Raw genomic sequence first — 18,824 nt, forward strand, 5'->3', positions numbered from 1 at the left:
CAACATCCATATATATATATTTTTGTGTACACATGTATTTCTGTAGGATACATTCAAAAACTGAAAATTTTGGATCACAGTATGTGCACATTTTTAATATACATATACGTCTAATTTATCTCCAAAAATTTTTCACTAATTTGCATTTCTACCAGCAAAATATAAAAATGTCTGTTTTTCCAAACATTTACCAACATGAGGTATGATTACGTTCTTTAATCAAAAAGCAGCTTACCAACTTAAAAGGAAAAAAAATATTTGGTTGTTACAAAATTCCATACAGAAATACTCAAAGGAGAAGCGGTAATTTTTCCTCATCCCAAGACAAATGAACAGGTTTGTGCAAATACTCCCAGAATTTTGTCTATGTCTGTATGAACATATATACGTATTTGTTTTGATCAAAAATGGTAGTGTAGTTGTCTCCTATTCTGCAGCTTGCTGGGTTTTGTTTTTTGTTTTTTACCAGTTAACATTGAATTGTGGGAATTTTACTAGTTACTAGTTTATCCTACCTCCTTTTCTTATTAATAGTTGAATAGCAGTTTATCACATGATCATACACAAAAATATATATAGTCTTATTGACACTCTTTGGTAGAATTACAACAGGATCATTTGGGGTAAATAAAGTTAAAATTTGAATGATTAGGAGTGAAGGGAAGTACAAGTGTTCTTGTACCTCTTTTGTGGTATCAGTGATGAACTGTGCTAATTCATCCTAAACTGTTCCCTCCCTAACCTATAAGAGTCATTTTGAAGAGGAACTGAGCTCCATACATACCTGAATGAGGCCCTTTGTAGTGTTTGAACCTATATATCTCTTTCCTTCATGAGTAATTGCCCATCACAATCTTCACAGATTGAGTCTACCTGTTTAGTTACCCAGTTCTCACTGTCAATAAAACAAATATGCAAATGCCTATAGATAAGCACTTTTCACTTTTTTTTTACTGAGGTATTTTTATTTCTACTCAACGTTTTTGCTATCTTAACAAAGACACGAGAAAAAAAAATGTTCAATGCATTTGTAAAACCTTACATGTGTTTTTCTGTAAGTCACCAAACACTGGGAAAAAGGGGAAATCCTTCTGTAGGACTAATATTAAGTTTGCAATACAATTCTTGGGTCAGTTTTAATGTATTCATTCAACAAGTATTTCTTGAGCTTCTGTTATAGCTGGGCATTGTGCCAGGTGCAGGGAATAAATAGTTGGGGAGAAAAAGACATGTGTCTGCCCTCAGGGAGCTTAGGTCCTAATGGGGTAGTCTGACGGTGGACAAATAAATAAAGCTGGGTCAAAGTTTACAGTAGAAAGTTGGCCTCTCTTCCAGGCACTATGATGTTCGCTGAGAATATTGTGAATGAGATCATTTTCAGCAGAAATTAACCAATGAGGAGGATAAGGAATCTGAAATTCAGGAGAGTTTGTCATTGTTGAACCATTAAAGCCCTGTGTTGCTTGGGGATGAGAAGCCTTTGTATAACACTGTGTGTAATTATTGATCACGCAGGTGAACCAGGTGGACAAAGCAGCCCCCCTCATCACACATTTGCATTCCCCTTCTCAAGTGGGGCTCCTGAAAAACGGTTGTTATGGGATTTACATCACTTCCCACGTGTTGAAGGCATCGGACCCTGACACTGATGACAATCAGATCATCTTTAAGATTTTACGAGGCCCCCAACATGGACATCTGGAGAATACAACAACAGGTACTGCCTTCCTTACTCCTTGTAATTGCTCATTTTAAAATACCCAGTGGCTGGCAATGCTAGACAGTAATTTAATTAAGTGCAGGCCCATTTGGTAAACACTCCCCAGGGCTTCCTGATAGATGCAGTTTATAAATCAATATCGGTGCTAAAGAGCGTTTGAAGCTGTGTTTTCCTAAATTCATCTTGAGTGGGAGAACTAAATACTGATACATAGTTGTTTATTGTTTACAACTTTTTTTTCAATAACCAGATTGTAATATATTGACAGGAACACACATTGTCAGGACCAAATTCATATTTGTGACTCATTTTTTTTGTATCATGAATTCCAAGGTGATGTAAGTTCATTAAAAACAATTTTTTTGGTGTAAGTTTTCTCTGCATAGTATCTTATTTCTGCTTTATGAAGACAATGATTACAATATGTCACTAAACAGGATGGCACAGAATTTTAGATTTTATTACTATATCTTCCTACTCCCTCTCTATTTTCATATTTAAGGTACAATATTTCTGAGACAAAGTAATTTGGAAGCCTAATTTAAGTTCATTGAATTTGAATTTTAAGATAGTTACATTTTATTAATTTCTTTAAAAAATATACTTTGGCTGTTTTTAAAGAGGAGTTTGAAATAAAATAGCCATAAAATTGTATCAGCTCTTACCTAATATTTTGTTTGATTACCAGTGAAACTCATTTACTTCTTTTCTGTAGGTGAATTTATCCATGAGAAATTTAGCCAAAAGGACTTAAACAGTAAGACCGTTCTTTACATCATAAACCCATCTTTGGAAGTAAATTCAGATACCATGGAATTTCAAGTCATGGACCCCACAGGGAACTCTGCCACTCCTCAAATGTAAATTCTTTTGCTTATTCAATAGTCCTGCATATAATGTCCAGAATGTATCTGATTAGGAAAGCGAAATGTTATTTTTTAAACAGAATCTAAGAGGACAAATTGATAGATTATTTCACAAGCTCATAGAATTGATTTTGGAGAGGGAAACTTCTATTACTGCTTGATAATGGGAAAGCCAATAGCTTCACAGAATATGGAAGCGTTAAAAAGTTAAGTTAACTTAACTGGGTCATTCATTTTATGCATGCATTTACAAATGCATATCCTTTCACACCCACAGAGGTTTCTGTCTTGACAATTCACTGGCATCCAGGACTGAGCTTGTAGGCTCATGTACAAACCATGCAGCAAGAGGTCACTCTAGGACCGTGTTAGTAACCACAGTCTCCTAAATCTAAATCTCTAAAATATCTAGAACTGGGAAGAATGAGGAAGTCAGGAAGTGCTAGCAAAACATCTTCTCTTCCCCAAAACCCAAGCAATAACTAGTGACTGCTTTTGTAAGTCAGTAAACCTATCGTAGGTAAGGTGAAGACAGTACAAAGAGGAAAACAGACTTGGGGAGATATTAAGTGATGCTTAGAATTTGTATAAAGTGTATGACTTTCAGAATAACCAGATTAACAAACCCTCAAAATTAACAACATTAACAGACCATAGTAATTTCACTCACCAGGTCCCTATTCTAAACTTTTTTGGAAGGTATACCTTCAATAACTTACCAGCTGTCAGATGATCACAGAAAGGTTAATCATAGCCCAGTTCTCCACGAGCAGTGTTTTTACTTTCTCTTTAAGTTTGATACCCTTCCCAGTCACCTCAAAGGAAAGTTGTTCATTTATCCTAGTTTTAGTATTTACCTTATCCTAGTAAAACTATGTACCATAAGTGAGAGGGCTTTTATGACAGAATATGGACAAAGGAAGAAAAGAAAAATTGAGAAATTCACCTCTGCTCCGTTCATTCTTGCTTTTTCTTTCTAATCCTGAATTGTAGTCCCAATATCTGCCAGCAGAGGTCTCTGTAGTCATTGTTAGAAAAACACGTCTCTAACAAAACATGTTCCCAGGGTCCCACATCTATTGCCTGCAGTACCTGGTCCAGATTTTTACCGAGTGGCTACTATAGGCCAGGTGCGCAGTACAAGAAGCTGAGAAATAGGTATGAGCAAGGAAGTCCTGTCCCCTGACATTAAAATACAATCATGGCGCTATAAAAGTAAAACAGTTGCCCACCTACCATTAAAATGCTCTTGCCTCGGGATTACAATCTTTATAGAAAATATATTACCTATTTGCAGTTCAGACAAACGTCTTCCAATTTTCAAGGAAATGTTTTTTTTAAAATCCTGCTCCAAGAGTATTAATAAATTGATTTCACTTGCTTTTTAATAGTTCAACTAAAAAACCTAAGAATATTGATCAGACTTGCTACTCATCAAATGCTGACTGCTGTTCTTCCACATGAGAACACAGCATAGGTGCCAGAGAATTTTTTTTCCCAAAATAGAGCTAGATTGATACTGCTTCGCCTACATACCCTTTTCAGTCCTCATTATTACTAAGGGCATTGTTTTTGAAGATGATTTATGATCTTAAATAATCCTCAAATTTATTGCAGAATCACAGAATTTATGACCTTACTTGAGGCTTTTAAAATAGGCTCCTACTTGTACTGGATACCTTTTTTCAGGTACTTATGCTGAAGTTGTTTCTAATTCAGCTTGTAATGATTGGAACCAGTGGAATATAATGTAAAATATGCCTACTGATGGTTAATCCCAAATAACTTTGATTTGATCTGACATATATTAAGTTGTCTCCTCTAGAGTGGGTGGGGGGAGGTGGAAACTACTCAGCGCTTATCTTTATAAATTTTGAAGGATATAGTTGGCCCTAACCTCATTTGTAAGTAGATGTTTTTTGCAACAAGAAGAACTTTTTTTTCCCAGCAGGAAACAAATGTTGTGAATAGTGGTCTGTCTTCCCATGACAGCCAGCAGGAAGCTACTTACACGTACATTATAAATCACAGGCATTTACAATATAGGTTTCTGCTCTAGTTCATTGCTCTTCGTTTAATCGTCAAAACCACCTTTAAGTTAGGTACTATCATAATCCAGAATTTACAGGTGAGGAGTCTGAGGCAAGGAGATAGGAAGTGACTTTTCCAAGCTCATACACCTAGTTAGTGAAGGAGCTAAGATGTAGGCCCAGAAAGTATGGTTCTTGAAAACCATTGTCCATTGTTTTCCTCACTGCACTAAAGGACTTTTTGCCCACTTTTAATGAGTGTGCAGAAACGGCCTATAGGAAAAGAAGCAATAGACTCAGCTCCCTTCTTTCTCTCCAGTCTTTGGCCACCAAAGCAGCAAGAAAGGGGAAATACTTACTCCTCAAGACCTTAAATGTAAATTACATTTACATTTCAATATGAGTGTGTACTCCATGGCTGAGGCACTGGGGGTTATGGGATAGATAATACACAATAAACCACTGGACTGAGAGCCAAAGAACAGGGTTTGAGCTTTGGCTCTCCCACTGACCTGGGTCAAGGCTTACTTATCTTAGTTATCTCATCTGTAAAGTGGGGACAGTACTACAATTTCTTCAGTGGAACAAATGAGGTAAAACATATGTAAGCATCTTCTGTACTTAAAGTCATTAACAAATGTGACCTGTGGTGGTGATTACTATTGTTGTTCATTCACATGGGGGCAACAATTGACTGAAGAAGGATCCCAGAGACATTTGGTGGCCAGCTCAAGCCCATCTCTAGTTAGAAATTGACTCTGCGTTGATTCACAAAGTGAATAATCCATATGCTTGTTAATCAATCAGCTAAATGCTGTAGAACTTTGTAGATTAATAGATTAATAGATTAATATTCTGCATGTTTAAAGAGGTGGGACCTTCTATAACACAGCTGAAGAGACAGGTGGGTGCAATCTGGAGCAAAATGGAAGCTCTTTAAAGAAAAGAAGGACCCATGTTCAGTGGGAGTTGTCCCAGAATCTTGATCGCTAGTAAGTTTTTGCTATGGCAGTATTTCTATAGAATATCATTCCTGAAGGGTCAATAGATATTCCATTAGAAATGGTGTTTGCAAATCTTAATGTAATCAAGTTATTGCTAGCTAGCTTGCGTGCTGCTTAATGCATCAAATGCCAGAGTCACGAAGTTGCTTGTGTGCACTGGGAATCTTCGAGAGAGGGGTATAGTATGCAACATATCTCAACCTGATTTGACTATAGAACCAAGACCACCCTGCCCCAGAATAGCTCATGAAACAAGTTTTTCATGGGATACATTTGGGAGACATTTTATTGTAAATAGAAGTTATTTTAGAACACTGAAATCCATGGAAATTTGCATCAAGATTTAGATTTGGTTAAGTGCCAAAATTTCAGGCACTGTGCTAGGCGCTTTTACGTATGTTGTCCAATTTAATCTACAAAACACAATTCTCTGAGTGTGATAAGAAAATCAGGCTCAAGGCATTTAAGTAATTGGCCAGAAGTCACTAAGTGAATGAATGGCAGAGGCCACAGTGCACCCTGACCTCAATGTGAGTGCTCATCTTATCGGCTCACGCCTTGGCGTGATTCACTCATACGCTCACGACTGTTCTCTAGTCGGATGTGAATCTCAAGATGGTCTGCATACCACCCAAACTCAGTTACACAGGACCACATCATTCATCAAAAACACCTCTGCAGACCACAGAATATAGCTGACTTCCGACCAAGCCAGTTTCTTAACATGCATTCAGGGTTGACCTCTTTCTTGTGCCCACTGCAAAAAGGTGAACTTCAAAAGAAAAGTTGACCCTTGCTGAAGTTCTGCATAACTCAGTGGCTGCTTCTCCAGCTGCTTCATGATTCTAAGCACTTTGATTCTTCTCCTCCCTTTGGCTACCCTCATTCTAGCTGTTCTGTTATTCATCCTTGGCCTTAAAAGAGAAGAGCAAAAGAAATCAAAAAAGAAAAGGAATTTCTACCAGGCGAACTTGGCAATGCTTTAGCAGCTTTTATGAAACACATTGTAGGGGAAGAGTTTGAAACTCTTAGTTAGGTTCGGCTTTCATGTTACCAGTAAGCCAGAAGTTGAAGTATTTATCTCCAGACTAGATCTAAGAAACCACAGAGGAAGGGAAGGGAAATAGCCCTTATTAAGCACCCACTGTGTACAGGTGCTTTATACATATTAACAGATTTTAATTTGCATCATTTGATGTGAATATAATTCCCCTCATTTTAAAGATAATGAAAACTGAGGTCCAGAGAGACTAACTGACCATAATCACACACTAATAAGTGGTTGTGAGATGTGTCTGACTCCAAAGCACTTGTTTGGGGTACTAGCTGTGCTGCTTCCTGTCTAAACACTGTTTCCCCATTATCATGAGAGAAAGACAAAAATGAAAACGCAGGTGTTCATAGCATTTTTATTGAGCTTAATAGCATCCTCTTTGAATTGATGTCTTAGATTGAACACTTGGAAAAATATTTTTTACCATTTCGATTTTCTTAAGTCATGTGCCACTTGATTATAAGTGAAGATCTAGTTATAAGAATAATTTAATCACAATTTTAGCTACTATAAAACCTTTCACTGAGAAGCTCGGAGTACTTAATGAATATTCATTAACGTTCATTTAACCTCTTTGAAGTACAGACTCATTATTATTGCACTTTGGGAAATGAGGAAACTGAGGCATAGAGAAGCCAAGTACCTTTTTTATACACTCTTGTTAACCTGGATTAATGTCCCATATCCCAAAGTAGAGTTTTAATCCCAACTGGTGCTTTTGGTCCATTGTTCCTTCATATAAATGAACCAAGTAGCCACAAAAGAAAATATCAGAAAGTATATATTTTTGACTCTACTTCAACACTATTGACTACTTGGTCCAGACAGTTCTTTGCTGTGGGGCAGTGGTGGAGGGGGAGTTGGGTGTCCTGTACATTGAAGGATGCTTAGCAGTGTCCCTGGCCTCTACCCACTAAATAACCAGTATCACCCTCCTCCCATTGTGAAAAACAAAGCTGTCTCTAGACATTGTCTAATGTTGAGAAGCATGCACAGGCCTTAGAAAACAAGAAATCGTGCTTTATGATAGAATGCTCTTTTACCAATGCCACCTTTCTCTCTAGTCCAATAGGAGCTAAAGAATCCAGAGTAAGTCAGGGCTAGAAAAAACATGTGAGGATCATCTAGTCTAGCGTTTTTTTTCAGACTGTGTGGAATATGTTAATAGGGCTGGGGAGGAGAAAAGTTTCAGTGGGCAACTTAGCTTTTCCAACAGGAAGCTAAACAAGGTTCGTTATTTCCTTTAACAAATATTTATTGAGCTCTCAGTCACTCTAGAAGGGATTTGGTGATACATCAGTGAACCAAAGACCCCTGTTTACTCGGAGCTAAGTACCTAAGTACTTAGCTAAGTTCCTTGGTACCTAAGTAAATTAAATAGTATGGTATACACGATACGTACTTTGGAAAATGAAAGTTGGTCAGATTAAGGGGGATCACAGACACTGGATTTTGGGGACGGATTGCGATTTTAAATTGAGTGATTAAACAGATTTTCTCGTGCTTGACTTAGAGTTAGAGAGGGACCAGAAGTCCCATCCCATTTAATTTCTACTCCTCCATCCTGGGTCTTTCATTCATGATAGATGTTGGGGACCAAAATTTGGCTTATACATTAAATAAAATGTTCTATTGTTTTGAGTCCCCACAATCACTTAGGGAAGGTTTCTCCCCTGGGGATGACTTTCCCCATGAGGGACATTTGGAAAGGTCTGGAAACAGTTTTGATTGTTGTAACCAGAGGGGAGTGGTGTGGCTAAATCTGGTGGATCTCATGAGTTCAAGGCCAGGGATGCTGCTAAACTTCTTGCAATGCACAGGACAGCCTCCCACCACAAAGAATCATCTGGTCCCAGATGTCGATAGTGTCAAGGTTGAGAAGCCGTGACCTAGGGCCTTAAGGAGTTCTCATGTCCTGCTAAGTGACTTGAAATGATTGCCTTGTGGGCTTCACAGAAAGTGTATCTGTAAACTTAATTTCTGACTTTAGAGTGAGCTTTGCTTTGTGATCATAGAAAGGAGGGATCATTAAAATGTGAAGATTTGAACCAACTCTTGTCTGCATGACACCTGCCAATCCAGAGCTTCCCACATTTCTCTCATGGGGTCCTGCACCTGGTTACCTACATGATACCAAGCATACGTCTGTGTGGCTTCTTTCAGGGAGAATTCCCAAGTGATTGGCTACATCTCTTACTTTTCTTTCAGGTGTTTGTGTAGAGTTTTAGCAACCGCAGTCTCAGTGTAGAAAGATCTTCTTAAATACAATACTGCAGAAAACAAAAAACACATTCAAAACATGTGTCACACATATCCTCTAGGTATGCAAGTGCTTCGTGACTTAAGTATTTTTCTGGAAAATATATAGCCCGGCTTAAATTTCATGGCTTTTCAATAGATCTTTATTATTTGTAGGGAGTAGTTTTAAGAAAATAAAGTAGAACATTGTGTAATGACAATCTTAACCTCTAAGCATTATGAAGCATTCTAATGGTGTATCAGGGTTATGCATGCACTTTCCCAAACACCAAGACCCTTAATGCTTTGAAGCTGAACAACACTCTGCATGGCCCCCTTATGGATCTAGATCAGCAATCAAATCACATTTCACTTCAGGCCTTGGGGTCACCTGGACCTGCAGAGTGACATGATGAAGTTTTGCTGGTCATGGTTAGCATTAGCAGTGAATGGATTCTTAGAAGGTTGAACATTGAAACTCATTTGAACCTTACTGAGACTTAGCTGAAATCCATCCCGTGTATCTATTTCACTCCTTCCCATTGTTCCCCTTTCCTCCTCTTTTATCTTTCTGTCTTTTCCCCCAATCCCTCTTGCTGATTTTGTTTTCCTTTCTCATTTATCTGGATCCTTTAGGAACTCTTTGCAATGTGTTATTTCTATTAGCATTTATAACATCCTTGTTGCTTGTTATCTTGTGATTCTTTAAGCATAGTCACTTATTTCTTTATTTCTTGATCTGTCTGCCAGATTTGAAATCAGTTGCATCAAAGACCCATGAGGGGTCTTTGAATACTATTGAATGTAAGGATCCTATTTTCATGTCAAAATTTTGTGAAGCCCAGCATGCCAATAATAATAAATTTCATATGTATTGATTGAATAAACATTCATACAGATTCATTCCACACTCCCACACTGCGCTTGTCCCACTGGCCCAGGGTTGGTGGAGTAGGAGACAGTGCTATTGAGTTTGTTTCACTCGTGAACTTAATCTATAGGATGTGACTGTGACACATGACTGGTACAAGGACATACAGTGATTATTAGAGGATAAACTTACTCTCTAATATGAATGATCTACAGGAAAGTCTGGGGAGCCCTGTGAAATTTGTGAATTCTATGCTCTACATAGCAGCACCCAGAATTTCTAGCTCTGAAAGGAAAAGAAAATTGTAAAGTAACTTTAGAAGTCTAGAGGAAAGAGCCTGAATCTAAGTGAAAGTTTGGGAATACAGTGAAGTTTGGGAATACAGTAAGGCAACCACTGGGTTTTGTGAATGGAGAATGAAAGGGAAATGAATAAGACACAAGCAACGGAAGTGGGTTAAATGATCATAGTGAAGATTGCTCATGTCTTTATTGCTGAAAGGTTACAGGAGGTAAAGAATGTAAGAACATATATGAAGAGAAATGTTCAGGTGAAACATTTCAAGTTTTCTCACCTCAGAAAGGGAAACACTTCAGGGTAAAGATAAAATTGTAGTCCCCTGCTTGAGCTCAGACTGCAAGAGTCATGAAGAACTTCAGTTGGGAAGAAGAATGGTAGAGAAGGAATAGGACATTTGGTTTCAGATTTATACTGGGGATTCCATCTCTGCTGTCTGTTAGCTTTGTCATAGCTTTTGGCCTTCGAGGTAGTTATTTAACCTCTCTAAGCTTGGTGTTCTTTTCTGAAGAAAAGAAAAAAAAAAGTCCCTCTCCATGCCATGAGGATTAAAGAAGTCAGTTTCCATCAAATGTCGGGCTTACTAAATATAGTGCGGAAAAAAAGACCACCCTCTATTTAGCAAGTTTATTCAGTTGTATAGCTGCATCCAAGGTACATATTAGCGTAGCCCTTTTATACGCACAGAGGAAGGGACAGATAATGCTTTAAAACACATGCACATTCTAACTCCTAGGCCCACCCTCTAAGATATCTTGTTATTAAACTGAACCCAAGTTCAGAGAGGACCTGTGCCTGGAAATGATCTTGTTGTATCGATGAAGGAGGCCAAAAGATAAGAGAGAAGATTTCATATCAATGTCCTTTCCAAGAATGAACTTCTCCTTGAACTTAACACCTGCTCCTTTCCCTTCTGAACATGCAAGTAGGAGTCCCTTTTCTATCACTAATAATTGTAGGACCTCTGATAGACTTTTAACCTTATTTCTGCGTTTGTAAAATGGAATTCTAATCTGTGCTCTACATCACAGCATTGTTGAGAGCAATAAATGAGACAGTGATAGTAAAAGTTCTTTGTGAGCTAAAATGTCCCAAACATGTGTAAGGAGCTTGTAGCATTGGTGTAGGTTGATGAACCACTTCTGTCTCCCAGTGTGAACCAGTGGTTCAGCCTCCTACCCAGCAGAGGAGCCCCTCAGGCATCCATTATGCATTTCTCATGATTTTCTTTCTTCTTTTCCTTACATGCGTAGCTTGGAACTGAAGTGGTCTCGTATCGAGTGGTCACAGACTGAATATGAGGTCTGTGAGAATGTGGGCATATTGCCCTTGGAAATTACCAGAAAGGGATATTCCATGGACTCGGCCTTTGTGAGTGTAAAGGTAACAACTCTGTCAACTTTCAAGCTAAAACCTCGGTTGCTGGTTGGGGCCTCTGATTATTTCCTTCAAAAAATTCAGAGTAACTAAGGAAATTTCAAACTGCACAAGTGTTGCACTATTCCCGAGAGTCTAAGTACAAAACCTCCTTGTCCTTCCATCATTTATCCAGGTGCATTAGCTCCTAGATAGGATATTTCTAACCCATTTTTAGTTTTTAAATCTGGTCTTTAACTCTTGAAGTTTGATTTCACAAGGGAGATCTATCCAACCTAGTGAACTTGGGCCAAACTCTGCTTTGGAAAGGAAAGTTGTAGGCAAATGTAAGTCCCCAAGTGGCTTTCTCTTAGTATGCACCAGGACCATTTCCTGTGGTCTCAGTGGGTGAAAAAATCAGGGAACACACCTATCTTAAGCTTCACCCAGGTCACGCAAAATTAAGAGACCATGTATCAATACAGGCACCCTGAAATATAAGGAATTTTCAATAATTATTTTTGGACTAGTCACCTGCTATTTCTTTACACTGCCATGGGCCGTGGAGCACACCCTGTGGCTTCTAGAATTGAAAGATTATTTTAGGAGTCACTATAAAAATTGCACTTCAAGTGGATGAGAGCATGAAAATCCTATACCTACGAATGCTGGTGAATGAGCCTGAAAGACTCCCCTGCTCAATCTAAGGAAAAAAGCAGTGATACTAGCTTCTGGGGAAAAATGCCATCTCAGCTAAGTCTCAATTACAATAATAAGTTCAAATCACCCTCACAACCTTGTGCACATAAATTCTACTATATCCAGACTCAGTATTTATCTTTCTAGTGGGCATAGGGTCTTTTTCCCTGATCTGGGGTGTTTTATTTTTATTAAATCATCAGATAACTGGGTATCCCCTCTACTTTCCCAGTAGATTGTTTATGGAAAAAGAAAGAACCCGCTTGGATGTTTTTCTAATATTCTTCTGGTCCTCCATAAAAAGCACCATATGCTCTAGTCTGGAGTTTGAGGCCACAGAACCATTCATCTTGCCAGGTAGAAACAACAGACGTAGTGTGACGGAACCTTTTGTCTGCTTAAGCTGAGTGCACACAGTGAAGCTGCCAGCTGAGTCTGCAGGCCTTTCGCAAACAGCCCGAGTCCTTCAGGGACCACTCTGCTTACAGCACAGCCTGCTGCTTTAGACTGGAGCTTATTGGCTGCTTGGCTGGGAGGAAGGAGAAGAAAGCACTTTTACCCTACGTTGTTTGCCGTGGTTTGAATCACACACCTGCCCCGGACTGATTTCTGCAGCCACCTTGACTCAGCCCATTCCTTTTCCCACATAGGATTCTGTAAGCTCAGTGGTGGTAAATACTAGGTAATTGCATGTGCAAGAACCACATGGGGAAATGTAACTCCCAGCATATGATGGGTACAGGTGTGCAATGGGCTGCCTTTCCACAGTGAAAGGTTGTTCGGGAGGAGCCTTGGCATTGTGGAGAAAGAACAAATGGGAGCTTAGAAGGCAGTACTCTTCTTGAGCAAAATGTTTCCACTGCAGACCACTGGCAGATGTTAGGGCCTTTGGTTAGAAACTCAGATAATGTCTGAGGCCAAAGAAATAGGAATTTGTAAGTTTTTACTTGTGCCCTTCATCCCTTTGTAAGAAAGTGAAGGAATAGAGTTACTCACTTTCCTGAACATCTCATTCAAGGACCTCTTTTTCAAACCAGCTGAAGCTTCTTTTTCAAACTCCTTTTCAACCATATTTCAAACTAAATATGTGTTCTTCACACATATTTAGGCTCCTCTGGGGGAAGTTAGGGGCACGAGATGTCAGAGCCCTTAAATCACCTTTGTTCTTCAGCCCTGGGGGACGGGAAAATGTGGTCAGCCAACTGTCTCTTTAGACTGGACCAATTTTCTTTTTTTTTTCCAACTTACTTGAAGGAGCTTCTGAAGCCCTTGGTTCTCGGTGTGGATGGCCTTTTTGTGGCTGATCCCCAGGACTGTCATCCCCACAGAGCCCTCATTCATGTCTGTGAAGAGGAATGGTTTCATCCAGATGCGAAAATGGACCAGACTTGTTTTAGTTCATCTGGTCTAAAGGCTTTCAGTGCCCTGAGCTCGCAGGATACCTCCAAGCTGGCTGACAGATCAGCACCCCGGTTGTCAGGAGTACCCGCTTTTCCTTCTCTTCACTGCCCTTCTCCCTTTCCTCCAAGGCATTATTTTAGGACCTGGTTGGGGTAGAGGGAAGCCCATGAAATAAAATGATATTTGTAACAAAGAGAAATGTACTGTTTAAAATTCACATTACTTTCTCCAATAACTGAATCATTTATAAAGGAGAAGAAAAAAATAAAAATAAAGTTTTATGTTTACTTCCATTGATATTAGTCTAGGAAAAAGTTAACTTTAAGGAAGATGGGTCAAAAATGATGTATTATAATAAAAAAACACTTAATGTTAAAAACAGATTGGAGAGCATGAGTTTAGTCTAGTATGAGATTAGACTAGATGTTTTTCTATTACAGAATATTTATTTTTATTAAAAAAAAGATTTTTTTTTTTCCCTCTTAAGGTCAACCAAGTGTCAGCTACAGTTGGAAAGGATTTCACTATGACTCCATCTAAGCTGATTCAGTTTGACCCAGGTACGTTTTGCATCTACACTTTGTTTCATGTTTTTGTAAGAAAGTCTGGAGATTGTGCAAAAGACAGACTATTATGCAACTTCAGCCAACTAGAAACTCCTCAGGGACAAGATCACCCCACTCCCAGAGAGATGAGTTTGGACTTGAGGTTTTGCCCCTCATATTTTATGTTATTACTAGTGAGTATTTATTTAAAATGAGAAGAGAGATCATAACAAATAAAATATATGGAATATTAAAGCAAACATCCAAAAATCCAGAAAAAATGCCATTAAAAAAATTATTCAGAGGTCTGACACAAAGCTGAAATAATGTAATTAGCCTCATATTTTGATGGAAATTTTTTGAATGTTATAGTCATATGGATTCCTAAAGGGTCGTTTCTAAACTATCTCTCTTGGAATAGGCTGACATGAACAGATTCCAGGGGAAATTATTATTTAATTAGATAACACCTGTTTTGTTTTAAGCGTTTGGAAAATTTTTTCTAGGTGCAAAAGGGAATACAAAGGCATGGGGCCTGTTCTCAAGGATGTTCTATCCTGTGAGAAATACAGACATGAAAACAACTCACTAATAGAGCACATTGTGACCCCAAGGATTGTGCCATTGTTCTGGCTAAGGAAAATCCTGGAAGACTTCCTAGGGGAGTTGGTAGCAGAAGCAGGGGACTTAAACTGCAGGACAGACATACATTCAGCTAACTGTGCCTAAAGCACCAAGGCGGGAGCCATGCCCCCTTTCCCTGGTTTCTGTAGATGGGGACCAGTAGCTCTCCCTCACTGCACTGCATGATTGTCTCTCTTTCCCTCTGGTATGGAATGGACGTCGATCACCTGTCCAGGGACAAAAGGAAAAGGCCTTGAGAAGCAGCAGGGTGTGTGGCTTTCTGCTCCCCTGCAGAGGGGGTGTTCTGCATTCTGAGAACAGGCCATCCAATCAAGACTTTAGCCATTGTCTGCCACCGACACATGAAGTTTTGGGCAAAGACAAAACAAAATGGCCTGAATACCATTACCACTCCAAATACCATTACCACTCCTTTTAATATTAAGAGTAGAGGAGACTTCCCTGGTGGCGCAGTGGTTAGTACTCCACGCTCCCAATGTGGGGGGCCTGGATTCGATCCCTTGTTGGGGACCTAGATCCTACATGCACGCCGTGACTAAGAGTTCACATGCCACAACTAAGGAGCCCGCATGCCGCAACTAAGGAGCCCACCTGCCGCAACTAAGACCCAACGCAACAAAAAAAAAAAAAAAAAATTAAACATAGAAAAGAAATGCCTTTCTGCAGTTCACCACAAGTTGTACGACGTTTAGTGACTGTATTAGTTTGCTGGGGCTACCCTAATAAAGTATCACAAACCTGGTAGCTTAAAAACAAGAATTATTTTTCTAATAGTTCTGGACGCTAGAAGTTCAAGATCATGATGTGGGCAGGGTTGATTCCTTCTAAGGGCTGAGAGGGAATCTCTTCCATGCCTCTCTTCCATGCTCTGGTGCTTTGCTGGAATCTCTGGCCTTCCTTGGCTTCTGCTGCATCACCCGATCTCTGCCTTTATCTCCATAGGATGTTCTCCTTGTGTGTGTCTGTGTCCAAATTTCCCCTTTGTATACTGACACCAGTCATAATAGACTAGGGGTCCACTCTACTCTAGTATGACTCCATCTGAATTACATCTGTAATGCCCTTATTTCCAAATAAGGTCACATTCTGAGGTACTGAGAGTTAGGACTTAAACACAGGGATTTTTGAGTGACATGACTCAACCTATAACAGAGAGCCTTACATTTGACATGCAACAATCCCGATATTGTTATTGGCCTCCTTCCTGTGATATGTAAGTTTCTGACTTGCATAATCTTGTTCCTCAGACTGACCACCCTTGCTGAGAAGAGCTATTCCTGTTATGTATTTGAAGTTTACCCTCGGGTTGCTGCAGGCTCTGGTTCTGATCAACCCTAAGATGAAAGGATTTGATGCATTGGCTCTGTGCTCTTTATGTACTTCATGTTAAGGCAGGTCCAGCCTTTCCTCTTTTCACGAGGCAAGAGTCCTTGTCATATATCATCTTCATTATCTGAGGTCTGTTTGTCACAAGATCAGGAGTGATTTTGGCTTTTGGTGGATTTTGAGCAGCCCACCAGGTTCTCTGTTTGGATTGATAGGAACTAGAAGATATCACACTGGAGGAGCTCCTGGAAGCTAACTCATGCAAGTCCCACTGGGTGAGGGAATGTCCATTTGCTTTGAAGAGTTTACATGCTGCTTCCAGTAGATACTAAAGACTTCTGAGGGTCTAAATAGTCATAATTTTAGAGATTATTTAGACTTTCTTTTTGGCCACGCCGTGCGGCATGCGGGATCTTAATTCCCCAACCCAAGGATTGAACCTGTGCCCCCTGCGATGGAAGTGCAAAGTCTTAACCACTGGACCACCAGGGAAGTCCCTATTTAGACATTTTAAGAAAATAAATAAATATAGCTTATAAATGAAAAAGAAACAACACTTGGTTGTTCATTGCTTTGGAACTTATTAGCCAGAAACTGTTTCATAAGCTGATGTCTTCCTTTAGAGAATGTTAGAATTCTCCGTGTCCACAGGCCCTGCAAATACTTATTTACTCCCATCTTGTTCATCCTTGCCTCTTTCAGATCTGGTGTCTTTATCCCCATTCCCACCCCTTTCATCCAAAGCAATCTGTTCATTTCTTTAAAAACAGCAGCTTCCATGATTGGTGAGGAAAGAGAGAGTGAGAAATCAAAGACAGTGGAAAATCATAGGTTTGAGTGCTCTTGGAGAGAGCTGAAGAGAAACTGAGGGACCTTTCAGTCTAGTGAGCTACACTCAAGTAAGCTTGCCTTGCAGCTTTGTACCAAACCAAAAGCTAACCCTGACTACTTTGCCTCCTGCTATTGTGACTAATCTTGAGTCAAAGTGCAAATATTCTTAAGAAAATGATTGTTTTCCTTTAAAATAAGTGTTCTTCAAAGGTTTGCTGCATTCTTAATTGAGACTTCATTGTGCCTGAGTCAAAATGTTTTCCAAAGAACAGCTCTCTCACGTGGCATTTGCTAAAAAACATTGAGAATATGTCTTTCAATAGTGAAATCTGTTTTGCAGGAAAATATCCAGGAATTAACTCACTCTGTAAAGTGGGCTATGTCTGCATAACCTGACACCTCTCTCTCCTCTTCAGCACCTTTTGTTTCATGGGAACAGGGGGCCAGTTCATGCCTTCTGAAATTGTTTATAATCACTGTGATTTCACAAATACTTTGCACCTTGAAGGCTGGAGAGGAAGGAAAAAGAAAAACTAAGAAAGTTCTGATTTCTAATCTCATTAACCTAAAAAAGGAGGTCCTATGTGCATACCTGGTAGACATATAAACAAAGTTGAAATGCAGGCAAACAAATCAAAAGTACTTAAATGAAACTTGGAATAGATCTTCTCTAACCATCTGTTTCTACTCCATAAGGTTTTACAGAAACTTTAAGGTTTTTGGGGGTGGGGGCAGTGGGGGGAAGGGCTACTATAATTTATCAAACAGTTCTTAAAATAAGAAGGCAAATGGTTGGGGCTTGGGAAAAAAATTTTTTTGTATTGGATTTTTATTTGAATAACGCTTAACTTTATGGGCTTCGAGAGTCAAAACAGCTCTCTGAATATTAAAACCTTAGTGGTATTCATATGCCTTCTTCATTGTCAAGTCTCTTTTCTCTTCATGCCAATTTATTACAACAGCTGCCTACGTGGATTCCCAACTTCTAGCCTCTCTGCTTTTCTGCCTGGGCCCCTAAATCTTCCCACATAACACTTTCAGGTTCATGTTTTTAAGACATCCATTTTCAAGAGCCTTCCCTGTTGCCTGTAGTTTAAAGTCTGAGTCTGACCACCTAGTGTCCAGGGCTCTCTGCAGTCTGGCTACAAAATGCCAGCGCTACCTACCACCTCTCTTCCCTGGCATGACCTCTCTACTCCAGCCAGGTAATCTGCTCAGCCCTCCTGATCAAGGTCTCTGCTTTGCTATCTAACTGACTTTGCGTCTGTTGTTTTCCCATTTCCTCCCAGGTCCTTCCAACTCTGGAGCCCACATACATGTAGTATTTACCATCTATTCTGTATCTTTTGGCAGCTAATTATACACAACCTGGAATAATTGACTTTTCTGGTATTTACATCTTGTCTCTTCAAGAAGGTTTTAAATTCCTTTATGTCAGGGCTTCCTTATGTTACACCTCTACTATTCACCCTAGCATCCACCAAAGGCAAGCACATAATCAATACAAAATATATATTCTGATGGACTGATTCATCCAGCCATGAGGTGGGAGTTATGTAGTTTATATTAAATGCTTCAAATTTTCTTTGTAAAGACTATGAAAGTAATTGATTTAAGAACTCAGTGGAGGGACTTCCCTGGTGGCGCAGTGGTTAAGAATCCGCCTGCCAATGCAGGGGACACGGGTTCAAAACCTGGTCTGGGAAGATCCCACATGCCATGGAGCAGCTAAGCCCGTGCACCACAACTACTGAGCCTGCGCTGTAGAGCCTGTGAGCCGCAACTACTGAAGCCCGCATGCCTAGAGCCCGTGCTCCGCAACAAGAGAAGCCACCGCAATAAGAAGCCTACGCACCACAACGAAGAGCAGCCCCTGCTCACCGCAACCAGAGAAAGCCTGCACGCCGCAACAAAGACCCAACGCAGCCAAAAAAAAAAAAA

At 39.6% G+C, this 18,824-nt stretch overlaps 1 protein-coding gene across 7 annotated transcripts in view; it reads left to right on the forward strand.

Moving 5' to 3' along the window:
- FREM1 (FRAS1 related extracellular matrix 1) overlaps nucleotides 1-18,824 on the forward strand; it is a 226,594-nt gene that overhangs the window by 169,252 nt on the left and 38,518 nt on the right. For all 7 annotated transcript variants that reach the window (XR_009008576.1, XM_057548002.1, XM_007176771.2 and 4 more), the window contains 4 exons: nucleotides 1,516-1,717; nucleotides 2,436-2,580; nucleotides 11,334-11,463; nucleotides 14,024-14,096. Coding sequence is in view for 6 of the 7 variants with exons in the window: in XM_057548002.1 (XP_057403985.1) it covers nucleotides 1,516-1,717; nucleotides 2,436-2,580; nucleotides 11,334-11,463; nucleotides 14,024-14,096 (550 nt within the window). In the remaining variant the exon portion in view is untranslated. The remainder of the gene's footprint in view (nucleotides 1-1,515; nucleotides 1,718-2,435; nucleotides 2,581-11,333; nucleotides 11,464-14,023; nucleotides 14,097-18,824) is intronic.

This window comes from Balaenoptera acutorostrata, chromosome 6 (assembly GCF_949987535.1).
Source record: "Balaenoptera acutorostrata chromosome 6, mBalAcu1.1, whole genome shotgun sequence".
Lineage (NCBI taxonomy): Eukaryota > Metazoa > Chordata > Mammalia > Artiodactyla > Balaenopteridae > Balaenoptera > Balaenoptera acutorostrata.